The sequence below is a fragment of the Coregonus lavaretus genome (assembly GCF_964263955.1).
Source record: "Coregonus lavaretus genome assembly, chromosome: 8".
Lineage (NCBI taxonomy): Eukaryota > Metazoa > Chordata > Actinopteri > Salmoniformes > Salmonidae > Coregonus > Coregonus lavaretus.
In genome coordinates, this window is record NC_139995.1 from 21,593,245 (window position 1) to 21,606,943 (window position 13,699).

The following is a 13,699-nucleotide window of genomic DNA, read 5'->3' on the forward strand; positions in this document are numbered from 1 at the left end:
CGTATCAGTGCTCATTGGCCATTGGACATAAACATTACACAACAAGATCGAAATCGCAAATTCAACAATGAGTGGTTTGGAAGGAATCAGTGGCTAACTGTAAGCATTGCAAAGCAATCACTAGCTTGCTATTCAGTGGAGTGGCTGTGTGGTCCCAAATCTGGGATTAAGGGTCTCTTTTCCAAGTGCAACTCAGTATTCGGAAGGTGTTCCTAATGTTTGGTATACTGTTTACAGCTCTACATCAGTAGTATAATCATTCTGGAATCCTGGTTAAATTTGCATGCAGCATTTCCCTTCATAATGTGTTGTTTCCTGATCTGCCACATCCACACTGAAACTGTGCCAGCTTGGGGGTGGGTAGTAATCCACAGATCAAATGACTGGGAAGAATCTCATGGTAATGGGGAGTGGCACACCGGGTACCTTTATCCTGCCGTGCCAGAGGGATGTGTCTGGTTCATGATGACATCCCCAGGCTCTCTGGCAGTGACTCATTAACGGCTCCAGGTCCCAGAGGGGGTCCCATCTGTGTGCCACCTGTACTAAATCACCACAACTACATCATATTATTCTCCATCACTCACTCACTCACACACTCCTCTCTTTCTCTCTATTCCCCTCTCTCTCTCTCTCGCTCGCTATCTCTCTCGCTCTCTCTCACACACACACACTATCTATCTCTGTCAATTCAATTTCAATTCAATTTCAATTCAATTTCAATTCAATTTCAATTCAATTTCAATTCAATTTCAATGCAATTTAAGGGCTTTATTGGCATAGGAAACATATGTTAACATTGCCAAAGCAAGTGAAGTAGATAGTAAACAGAAGTGAAATAAACAATAAATATTAACAGTAAACATTACACTCAGAAGTTCCAAAAGAATAAAGACATTTCAAATGTCATATTATGTCTATATACAACAATGTGCAAATAAATAAACATAAATATGGGTTGTATTTACAATGGTGTTTGTTCTTCACTGGTTGCCCTTTTCTATCTCTCTCTCCTCCCTCTCTCGCTCTCTCTGTCACCCCCCCCCCTACGCAATATTGTTCCTGAGTGCTTAATATGGAGGAGCAGGGAAAACAGTTAAGGATAGAGAATGGACTTTAAATAAATACATTCTCAGAGACATACGATATTGTTGTATTGAGAAGCAGCATCAGTCAACCAAACCTATTTTTATCACTCATTCCATCAGAGAATATGTTAATATGTTAATATGAATGTATTACAGTGCCACAGCATGGTTCAGTATTGGAGTTTTGGGAGATATGTTCTCCTTACCTACTGTAGGAGATTCAACTCTATTCTGTCATGCCTTGAATGAAGTTGTTTTCACAACGCAGATAAACTCTGCCATCTGTTGAGAGCATGATGTCACTACAGCACTAGAAGGTTTTTTATATATTTTTTATTTTACTACAGCACTAGAAATAATAAACCAATATAGTCTATCCCTTACACTTAAATATGACAAAATCGAGTGTTCATCTTCCCAAGATCAATCTATTATTATTGACAGTTTAGTTTACAGTTTAGATATAGAACATTGCATTGTCATGGATACTGTTTGGTCTAAGTCTAACCCTTTATTTGACACAAATGCTCAGACTGAAATACCTGCTATATGTGTCCATGATATTTACCTCAGTGTCAGCATTTTCCATTAAAGAGTAAAAGCAGCCCATTGGCCAGGCAGTGACCAGGCAGGCAGGTCTATGGGGAAAGACGGTTAGGCATCACTATGGTAGCTCTAATTAATCCTCTAGTTAATCCCCTCTAGAGACAACGCAAACAGGAGGACGCCAATACACCCTCTCACCCCAGCCAAGATAATGTCAATCATTCCCCATCCCCGAACAGGAGCTGTGCACCCAGTGCATTTAACTGCTAATGAAGACCCTGTGCCCAGCAGCAGCTGGCAGCCAGTGATAAGGGGGAGAAGGGGAGACCCTCAAAGAGCCAACAGCTCAAGGACCATACTAGAAAAGCCAACCCTCAAAGACCCAGCCTCATCATTATGGACAAAGAGCCAGCTAAGAGGCTGAGGGAGTCTCCCACGTTGGCCATGGGCATCGGTTAAGTCTACACGGTTCTTACTAATGAGTCCGTAAGAAATCAGACTTGGGGTGGATTTTATGTGGTGTATGAGATAAATTGAGAGATAAAGAGAGTGCATTTTTGTCCTATAAATATCCTACTATGAACCTCAGGAAAACAGAAGAACATCAGACCAGACCATATGGCTTTCTGTGAGGTCCTATAACACAAGTTGGAAACAACATTTGTTTTAGGACTTTACAAGTAATTGAACGACTATTTGAAAAGGGATTTTGAAAGAAATCAGAGTAAATAGCATATTATTATTTTCAATTGGTCCATTAAACTCATTCAGATATATAACACGTTTAGATTTTTTTATTGAATATGGTATATGGCTGTGAATGCAGTGTATAAAGATATATGATGGACAATGCTAAAATACAAACTAAACAACTCAGAGTATAATACATCTCAGTTCATTTGCTTTCAACAGGGTCTTGTCTCTCCAGGGTCTTGTCATCTGAGAGGGGTTTTACACACAGAGTGATGTTTTTAAACTCCCTGAGATCTCCAGGAGGGTTTTCCCCTTGGTCTCCAGGAGGGTTTTCCCCTTGGTCTCCAGGAGGGTTTTCCCCTTGGTCTCCAGGAGGGTTTTCCCCTTGGTCTCCAGGAGGTAGGAGAAGATGTAGAGTCATGCCAACAGACACATGCAGGCGAACAGCACGAAGCTGAACGACTTGAGTAAAGAGCTCCTGTGGTAAAGAGAAGATGCAGGGAGGCAGGTGAGTTCCTAGAGCAACAATAACTAGGGGAACAACTTGGACGGTTGGTTGAGAGCCTGTGATTAAATAGTCCTGTCCTATTGTTCTACTCATGGCTATAGGAAACCTTTCAATTTTATATATTCCACTGGTACCTAATTTAGAGCTCTGCTTTTTACACAGACCGGCTGAGACAAAAGTAATACTGATGATAAAAAAAGGTTTTAATATGATGTTCAAAGTATGGAATTACTGTATGCCTGGTATCTCTGGGGTATCAAACGGTCATAGTGCAGAACAATGTGAATTGAGCTCAGGAAATCTTATTGTATCTCAATTGGTAACTTTGAAAGCATTATAAAAAGCATTATATAACAAGACTTCATTCCGAAGTGTTCTGCTGTCCTTTACATGTATTGAATACATATAGAGGTACAGTATATTGATGGTGCGCTATAGACTTACAATAAGAAAGGGAAGACTAGTCCCAGCACAGGAAAGCCAGCACCGGATTCCAGTGAAGACAAACGCTGCAGGCTGGCATGATTGGATAAAGATATAATGTGTGAGAGACGGCAACACTCCAGCTAGGAATACCACAGGCAACAGGGAAGTATGCATCTGATCAATCACCCATTGATGATCACAGCAATGTAATATTGGTATTTTGAGCAAAACTGTCTCATCCACGTATCATCCCCTTGGTCCTCTTACTGTAGGTTTGTCACAGTGCAGGAGAGTTGAAAGGTCAAGAGCTCACCTTCAGGTTGAGAGTGATGGTGATTAATATCATGATGGCAGACATGGCCCCAAAGCCCCCCAGAGTAGCGCTCTCCTCCACACACTCATGATCAGCAGGCCCTGGGGATGATTGCACATAACAGAACTTATCCGGAACCTTCTCCATCCATCACTCCCTCCCTCCCTCCGCCTAGGGGACGGCAAAGCCAGAGGAGCTCACACATGATTTAATGTTTAGGAGCTCAGGAGTGGCATTCACATCTTAGTGACAAACATGTTCCACCTAGCGGAGCTACTGTACGGTATGCACAGGGGGTGGATTCCTGCACAGTGTTTCTTTCCCTATGGTCACTCTCCTATACTGTTCACTGATTACTTTAGCTTATTAGTCCTTATCACTGTTGTCTAATGACCACTTAACCAGTGACATTTTCAAGTTAATTAAAAAGTACTCTACTTTTAACCTTTTTAGCCTGGGTACATGCTTTGTAGAAGTTACAGAGGGCCCCTCTCAATATGTGGTCTCGAGACCGGACTGATTACTATAATACTGCAGAGGGGTATCGTAGTGCACCCCCTGTAGTGTAGCCCATGTTCCCCAGCGACACACCCAGATGATGGCGGTGAGGACCTCAGACACTCCAACACCCAGAATCACACAGCGGCTCTTATTCAAGTGGATGCCTGCCTCCTTGAAGATGTCAAAGGAGAACTCACTGATCTGAGGGTAAAGGGCAGAAGAGAAGAAGAGGTTGTGAGTAGGATGTACAGTAGGTATGGCAGCGGTGGGCAAACTATGGCCCACGGGCAGCATCTGGCCCGCCAGCCGATTAAATACGGCCTGTGAGGGATTTAGTAAAAAAACATTAAAACATATTTTTGGGAAATTATTATTTTGGTTGTTTTTTTTAAATCCAGGCCACACTTGAACGTCTAAAACTAGATAGATAGTATGTAGAAATAACCTGCCTTTTTCTGGTCCGCAAAAATCTGTGCGGCCCTCCGTTGAATTTCGAAATCCCGATATGACCCTCGAGCCAAAACCCCCTGAGGTATGGGATAAAAGACAGAGGGTGGTGCCTTGGGGCCTCAGGAAAGAAGGGCAGTGTTAGCAGCTGTACCACAGAGAAGCATGTTGGAACACACAGCAGGATGTTCCAGCTATTCTCACAGCCAAGAATCTCTCTGAGAAAGTTGAGACAAAGCATCAATCATCAGGATATCCGATTTGGCACACATTGACAACCATATGTTTAGTGTGATGCTTGATGCTTCTTTTTTTCAGGGAAATGTTGAAATTCAAAAATAGCACTTTTCATTAGTCCAACAAATTGTCCTGACAGTTTAACAATGGAGGCAAAAGTAGCTGACGTTAGTGTTACCATGCCCGTTATCTTTTAGAGTGAACTCTCACCCAGGTATATCGCATGGATATTTGCTCCTGAACCTGAGGTTCACAAACAAGAATAAAACATAAATTACTATTATCACTGTAAGATACAAGGTCATTCTGGGATTCTATTTTACCATGACATAATGATCCTTAGATTAAACTAATCTGCATGAAATTTAAGGTGCAATATCACATAGGCCTACCTGCAGTGAATCCATACAGAAACTGATCTATCAGGTGTGGCAGGTAGCCTAACCAGGTAACCTAGCCTAGGCAGGTAGCATAGCGGTTAAGAGTGTTGAGACAGTAACCGAAAGGTTGCTGGTTCGAATCCCTCAGCCGACTAGGTGAAAAATCTGTTGATGTGCCCTTGAGCAATGTACTTAACCCTAATTGCTCCTGTAAGTCACTCTGGATAAGAACGTCTGCTAAAAACAAAAATATCCCCCCCTACTCGTAAACATTATCACCGTCGCAACAATGATAGTCACATGGCTCTCTTTCAAAATAAAAAGAGTATAGATGGTGAAAAAAATCTGTGCAATGCACCTGACACTCATAGATCCCAGGAGACCTCCTACAGCATACATAGACCAGATAAGTTTGACTGTCTGTGCCGGTGGGGTTTCCTCACGTCGCCCAATCCAACTGCTATTGACAAAGCTCTGGATGTACTGCAAGCAGACAGACATGGTTAAGGCAACAGACAGTTCACCAGTAGTATGTCTACAAGCCTGGTGAAGTAGGCTAGGTGTTAATTTTAGCACAAGTGAATGTGCAAAGTTAACTTGTGTGAGAATGAGGTTTTTGTGCTGATGTCTCTTACTGGTGAAGGGGAACTGATGACAGTAACATGGAACCCATTTTGAAAAGATCTGCCAGTCCCGAAAATGATTATGAAGACTAGAGCATTACCACATGGTCTGGAATGGAGAACATAAACAGGATAAACATTTTACAATTACAGTTATAGGCCTACATATATTTCATCAACATTTTCACAATGGCACATGGAGAAGGCATGGATAGCCTACTTCAACATTACTTCTCTCACCTGTTTAGTTGAGTCATGATGCTCAGTTTTTTGTCTAATTTGTACCTCTCTATTGTCATGTTATTACCCATTCATACAGCAATTAATTAAGTTATAGCTATAAATATGTTGTTCATAATAAGAAGTTAATTTCTTAATATATACACTACCAGTCAAAAGTTTGAAAACACCTACTCATTCAAGGGTTTCTCTTTATTTTTACATTTTTTTACATTGTAGAATAATAGTGAAGACATCGAAACTATGAAATAACACATATGGAATCATGTAGTAACCAAAAAAGTGTTAAACAAATCAAAATATATTTTATATTTGAGATTCTTCAAATAGCCACCATTTGCCTTGATGACAGCTTTGCCCACTCTTGGCATTCTCTCAACCAGCTTCATGAGGTAGTCACCTGGAATGCATTTCAATTAACAGGTGTGCCTTCTTAAAAGTTAATTTGTGGAATTGCTTTCCTTCTTAATGCGTTTGAGCCAATCAGTTGTGTTGTGACAAGGTAGGTGGGGTATACAGAAGATAGCCCTATTTGGTAAAAGACCAAGTCCATATTATGGCAAGAACAGCTCAAACAAGCAAAGATAAACGACAGTCCATCATTACTATAAGACATGAAGGTCAGTCAATACAGAACATTTCAAGAACTTTAAAAGTTTATTCAAGTGCTGTCGCAAAAACCATCAAGCGCTATGATGAAACTGGCTCTCATGAGGACCGCCATAGGAATGGAAGACCCAGAGTTTCCCCTGCTGTAGAGGATAAGTTCATTAGCGTTACCAGCCTCAGAAATTGCAGCCTAAATAAATGCTTCACAGGGTTCAAGTCACAAACACATCTCAACATCAACTGTTCAGAGGGTATTGTGTGAATCAGGCCTTCGTGGTCGAATTGCTGCAAAGAAACCACTACTAAAGGACACCAATAAGAAGAAGAGCCCTGCTTGGGACAAGAAACACGAGCAATGGGCATTAGTCCGGTGGAAATGTATCCTTTGGTCTGGAGTCCAAATTTGAGATTTTTGGTTCCAACCGCTGTGTCTTTGTGAGACGCGGTGTGGGTGAACGGATGATCTCTGCATGTGTAGTACCCACCGTAAAGCATGGAGGAGGAGGTGTTATGGTGTGGGGGTGTTTTGTTGGTGACACTGTCTGTGATTTATTTAGAATTCAAGGCACACTTAACCAGTATGGTTACCACAGCATTCTGCAGCGATACGCAATCCCATCTGGTTTGGGCTTAGTGGGACTATCAACAAGTGCTCAGCATTTGTGTGAACTCCTTCAAGACTGTTGGAAAAGCATTCCAGGTGAAGCTGGTTGAGAGAGTGCCAAGAGTGTGCAAAGCTGTCATCAAGGCAAAGGGTGGCTATTTGAAGAATCTCAAATATAACATGTATTTTGATTTGTTTAACACTTTTTTGGTTACTACATGATTCCATATGTGTTATTTTAGTTTTGATGTCTTCACTATTATTCTACAATGTAGAGAATAGTAAAGATAATGAAAAACCCTGGAATGAGTAGGTGTGTCCAAACTTTTCACTGGTACTGTATATATATATATATATATATATATATATATTAATCATGGTTTCAACAGTTTAATTCTTTCTCATGTTAACTAATAATTAGATATAGTAATACAGATATGAAAAAGTATGTCCTTTTTAAATAATCAAATTGTGCCTACCAGGTGCCTCAGCAAAGTCTCCATGCTGTGTATCTTGAGAGTTCCATGTAACACACTTATTTATGTCTGCATGTCCACCAGACAATTGCTTTGTTAGATATTTTTTGGAATAAGATTCATTTTTTACATCTCAGAGGGAGCTTACCTTTCAACCCCTGAGTCACTGTCTCTGACACAGTACTCATCGCTGTATATGTTGTAGAAAGTAAGAAATACATCTGGCAAAATATATATTTTTTGTTGAGTGATAAGTTGTTACAGACCTGCTTTATAATGAGATCATTTGGTATTATTCGTGTGCTCGGCGGGCATTCCCTTTTTAGCCAGACGAGGGCAGCACGTTCTCATCCTGTCACCTCTGACGTTCTCTTTTCAACTCGTTTGCGCCGTACCGCGGAAGTGGCAGATCAGTGTTTTCCGTAGTCATTGTTAGCAAACTAGCAGAAGATCCCTCTGATTATTGTTGTCACAAATAAAAAAAATATCTGCGCTCATTACTTTAATAGTAGTCAAAATGCCGTTGGAAAATCTGGAAGAAGAGGGTCTGCCTAAAAACCCTGATCTTAGGATAGCACAGCTGAAATTTTTGCTCACGATGGACGGTCACCGACAGGACGCTAAAGTGAAAACCGAGCTCATGGACTCAATCAAAGAGAATAGTGAGTTTAGGCTTCTGCCTCGCAAAAAAACCAACAACAATAACGTTAGCTAGCTAGTTTGTTCCGCTACCACATTAACGTTAGTTGCTCTGGCCGTAGTATGGTGCTGCAAGTAACACGGTTGTCTCGCTAGCTTAGTTCCCTAACGTTAACATACTCTGACTGTCTCTGGCCTGAAATTAAACCAGTGACGTTGCGTCACTGTCAGACATAAATCAGACTGCTAATGTTACCTAGCTACTGGTCAGTTAGCTACTCAATATACAAGGTATTATAACTAGCTAAGTTTGCTAGTTAGCTACTCAAACAGATAACGGCAATATACTGGTTAAATAAAAATGTCTAACGTTAGAATGTTGCCAAGGTTACAACCGTCAAGTTGTAGCTAGCTAGCCACTATAGCTGATGATGAATTGTCTCTTGTTTCAGATATGGCACCCTACTATGAAAGCCTGTGTAAAGACCTAAAGTGGCAGCTTGACACAGACCTGCTGAGTAAGATGAAGAAGGCCAACGAGGACGAGCTAAAACGCCTGGATGACGTCCTGGAAGATGCAGAGAAGAACCTTGGGGAGAGTGAAATCCGAGATGCAATGATGGCTAGAGCTGAATATCTAATCAGAATCGGGAATAAGGTGAGTTTGCATTAATCAGCTACTACATTCAGAGCAGAGGCCACAGAGTAAGAAACCATGTTATTTGTTAGTACCATGATTTGACCTCATAGAATACATGGTGTCAGCCCATAGCTCATTGTAGAGCTACATATTTTATACTTATAAAGCAAGGAGCTGCCTCTGCAAAACCTAGCCAGGCACGTACATCACTAGCTCAATCAAACAAGTCACTGACTTTCATTTCACAGGAGGAAGCGTTGACTGCCTTCAGGAAGACCTTTGATAAGACTGTGGCCCTGGGACATCGACTAGACATTGTGTTCTACCTGCTAAGGATTGGACTGTTCTACATGGACAGTGACCTCATCACACGCAACACTGAGAAAGCTAAAAGGTAGTTTGGCTAAAAGGGACTGCTTCTCTCTGCATTCACTACTTTGATGACATGCCATTTGGGGTCCTCACTATCTATTCTAAGAATTATATTTGCAGTGACTGGAACTGTTTAGGCCTGTTTAGGTGTTTTCATATCGTTTTGCCTGCATTCCATTGTTGACTCTTATTTGTTGTAAGCCATTGTTTTCTATATCCTCGTATTTTGTAAGCATCATCATTACAGTGACCTTGTTTGTGTCTGCACAGCCTTATTGAGGAGGGGGGTGACTGGGACAGGAGGAACCGTCTCAAGGTGTACCAGGGCCTGTACTGTGTGGCAATTCGTGACTTTAAACAGGCTGCTGAGCTCTTCCTGGACACAGTGTCCACCTTCACCTCCTATGAGCTCATGGATTACAAGACCTTCGTCACGTACACTGTCTACGTCTGCATGATTGCCCTGAAGAGGCCCGACCTCAGAGAAAAGGTTGGTAGCAGGAGAGGAGGAAGATTCTGGAGCCACGGTGGCAGTGTTGTCATCAACAGTGCATCCATGTGACTACGTCATTCTAGAGTTGGTCGTTTTAAGACAGTGTGGTTGCAGAAAACAATGTGTAGACAATACTTTCTACATGCCAGAACATGAACATTCAAACTTCTTTTAAGTGAAGACACTTATGTTCTACAGTGCCTTCGGAAAGTATTCAGACCCCTTGACTATAATGACAAAGCAAAAACAAGTTTTACAGCATCGAGTCTTCTTGGGTATGACGCTACAAGCTTGGCACATCTGTGTTTGGGGAGTTTCTCCCATTCTTCTCTGCAGATCCTCTCAAGCTCTGTCAGGTTGGATTGGGAGCGTTGCTGCACAACTATTTTCAGGTCTCTCCAGAGATGTTAAATCGGGTTCAAGTCCGGGTTCTGGCTGGGCCACTCAAGGACATTGAGACTTGTCACTCCTACTTTGTCTCGGCTGTGTGCTTAGGGTCGTTGTCCTGTTGGAAGGTAAAACTTTGCCCCAGTCTGAGGTCCTGAGCGCTCTGGAGCAGGTTTTCATCAAGGATCTCTCTATACTTTGCTCCGTTCATCTTTGCCTCGATCCTGACTAGTGTCCCAGTCCCTGCCGCTGAAAAACATCCCCACAGCATGATGCTGCCACCACCATGCTTCACCGTAGGGATGGTGCCAGGTTTCCTCCAGACGTGACACTTGGCATTCAGGCAAAATAGTTCAATCTTGGTTTCATCAGACCAGAGAATGTTGTTTCTCATGGTATGAGAGTGTTTAGGTGCATTTTGGCAAACTCCAAGCGGGCAGTCATGTGCCTTTTACTGAGGAGTGGCTTCTGTCTGGTCACTCTACCATAAAGGCCTGATTGGTGGAGTGCTGCGGAGATGGTGGTCCTTCTGGAAGGTTCTCCCATCTCCACAGAGGAACTCTAGAGCTCTGTCAGAGTGACCATCGGGTTTTTGGTCACCTCCCTGACCAAGGCCCTTCTCCCCTGATTGCTCAGTTTGGCCGGGCGGCAAGCTCTAGGAAGAGTCTTGGTGGTTCAAAACTTCTTCCATTTAAGAATGATGGAGGCCACTGTGTTCTTGGGAATCTTCAATGCTACAGAAATGTTTTGGTACCCTTCCCCAGATATGTGGCTCGACACAATCCAGTCTCGGAGCTCTACGGACAATTCCTTCGACCTCATGGCTTGGTTTTTGCTCTGACATGCACTGTCAACTGTAGGACCTTAAATAGACAGGTGTGTGCCTTTCCAAATCATGTCCAATCATGATCAATGGAAACAGGATGCACCTGAGCTCAATTTCGAGTCTCATAGCAAAGGGTCTGAATACTAATGTAAATAAGGTATTTCTGTTTTTAATTTTTAATACATTTGCAAACATTTCCAAAAAGCTCTTTTTGCTTTGTCATTATGGGGTATTGTGTGTAAACTGCAGAGGATTTTTATTTATTTAATCCATTTTAGAATAAGGCTGTAACGTAACAAAATGTGGAAAACGTCAAGCAGTCTGAATACTTTCTAGCTGGTAGATTTCTAGTTCTGGCATGACTGTAGCATCTCCTGTGGACTAATGTGTTGTTCTCCCTCTCCCCCAGGTGATAAAGGGAGCAGAGATCCTGGAGGTGCTGCACAGTCTCCCTGCTGTCCGCCAGTACCTCTTCTCCCTCTACGAGTGTCGCTACTCTGTCTTCTTCCAGTCACTGGGTGAGACACCCCTCCTTTGCTCTCCCCTCATTTAGGCTTACAAAAAGTAAAGCTGAAGAGCATTGATGTCTGCAGCCAGTGAGTGGACATGTATGTTTCACTTCCCGTCATTCCTTAGTTGTAAACCTGTTTGTTTCTGTCCTCTCTCTGCAGCCACGGTGGAGCAGGATATGAAGAAGGACTGGTTGTTTGCCCCTCACTACCGTTACTACGTGAGGGAGATGCGTATCCATGCCTACAGCCAGCTCCTGGAGTCCTACCGCTCACTCACCCTGGGCTACATGGCTGAGGCCTTTGGAGTCAGTACAGAGTTCATTGACCAGTGAGTCTCACGTCTACCTCTTGTCCCATACCCACAAAACCTATTAGTGCTCATCCTGGAGGTTGTCTTACGTCAGATAGCGATTACTCCGTTGGTTGAGGACTGCGAGTCGCGTAGGAATGATGCCGCCTGTCAGAAGACAATGATTATTGCTCTTGATTACACTGGAACAGAAAAGGTTGTACTGTGATAACTACATTTGTTTTTCCTTCGCTCTCAGGGAACTCTCCCGATTCATAGCTGCTGGTCGCCTCCATTGCAAAATCGACAAAGTAAACGAGATTGTGGAAACCAACAGGTAAGAATAACATTTTCACATACACTACCGTTTAAAAGTTTGGGGTCACTTAGAAATGCCCTTGTTTTTGAAAGAAAGGCAATTTTTTTGTCCATTAAAATAACATCAAATTGATCAGAAATACAGTGTAGACATTGTTAATGTTGTAAATGGCTATTGTAGCTGTAAACGGCTGATTTTCTAATGGAATATCTACGTAGGCGTACAGAGGCCCATTATCAGCAACCATCAGTCCTGTGTTCCAATGGCACCTTTGTTTGCTAATCCAAGTTTATCATTTTAAAAGGCTAATTGATCATTAGAAAACCCTTTTACAATTATGTTAGCACAGCTGAAAACTGTTATGCTGATTAAAGAAGCAATACAACTGGCCTTCTTGAGACTAGTTGTGTATCTGGAGCCTCTTTACTGTTGAGACTGGTGTTTTGCGGGTACTATTTAATGAAGCTGCCAGTTGAGGACCTGTGATGCGTCTGTTTCTCAAATTAGACACAGTTTTCGTCCTCTTGCTCAGTTGTGCACCGGGGCCTCCCTCTCCTCATTATATTCTGGTTAGAGCCAGTTTGCGCTGTTCTGTGAAGGGAGAAGTAAACAGCGTTGTACGAGATCTTCAGTTTCTTGGCAATTTCTCGCATAGAATAGCCTTCATTTCTCAGAACAAGTATAGACTGACGAGTTTCAGAAGAAAGTACTTTGTTTCTGGCCATTTTCAGCCTGTAATCAAACCCACAATTGCTGATTCTCCAGATAATCAACTAGTCTCAAGAAGGCCAGTTTTATTGCTTCTTTAATCAGCACAACAGTTTTCAGCTGTGCTAACATAATTGTAAAAGGGTTTTCTAATGATCAATTAGCCTTTTAAAATGAACTTGGATTAGCAAACACAACGTGCCATTGGAACACAAGACTGATGGTTGCTGATAGTGGGCCTATGTACGCCTATGTAGATATTCCATAAAAAAATCTGCCGTTTCCAGCTACAATAGCCATTTACAACATTAACGTCTACACTGTATTTCTGATCAATTTGTTATTTTAATGGACAAATAAAATGCTTTTCTTTTGAAAACAAGGACATTTCTAAGTGACCCCAAACTTTTGAACGGTAGTAAAACATTGGTTTCTATATTAAAAGTGGCAGAGCTCAGTGTTGTATTTTATTTCCTTCAGACCTGATAGCAAGAACTGGCAGTACCAGGAGACAATCAAGAAAGGGGACCTACTGCTCAACCGCGTCCAGAAGCTGTCCCGAGTTATTAACATGTAACATGGATGGCAGTGTTACCTTTGTCCTTTGGGAGGGAGATCTGGGGTTTTCTGTTGTACCAGTATCCACACCAATAGTTTGTCTGAAGAACTGACCCTTATTGTGTATATAATAAAATTCTTTTTGGTGACTTCTTCTTTTCCTTTGATACAGACATGGATGAAAGTGATTTCTGAAATAAAACAATTTCAGTAATGAAGCAAAGACTGTTTTTTTTTCTGTATAAATAGCTGTATAAATTATTTT

The 13,699-nt window shown here is 41.9% G+C and overlaps 1 protein-coding gene and 1 pseudogene across 2 annotated transcripts; one reads left to right on the plus strand and one right to left on the minus strand.

Annotated features, from left to right (window-relative positions):
* Positions 1–2,521: 2,521 nt before the first annotated feature.
* Positions 2,522–6,019, minus strand: LOC311133967 (annotated as a pseudogene). The gene is made up of 8 exons: positions 6,003–6,019; positions 5,775–5,871; positions 5,505–5,622; positions 4,884–5,002; positions 4,099–4,276; positions 3,575–3,675; positions 3,280–3,401; positions 2,522–2,805 (listed from the first exon to the last, which is right to left on the minus strand). The product of its transcript is annotated as an uncharacterized misc_RNA (transcript).
* Positions 6,020–8,076: 2,057 nt separating this feature from the next.
* Positions 8,077–13,583, plus strand: LOC311133878 (26S proteasome non-ATPase regulatory subunit 6). The gene is made up of 8 exons (XM_084167483.1): positions 8,077–8,353; positions 8,783–8,988; positions 9,219–9,364; positions 9,613–9,832; positions 11,458–11,566; positions 11,720–11,888; positions 12,109–12,186; positions 13,357–13,583. The coding sequence occupies exons 1-8, from the start codon at positions 8,209–8,211 to the stop codon at positions 13,451–13,453; spliced, it is 1,170 nt and encodes a 389-aa protein (XP_084023609.1). The 5' UTR covers positions 8,077–8,208; the 3' UTR covers positions 13,454–13,583.
* Positions 13,584–13,699: the final 116 nt, after the last annotated feature.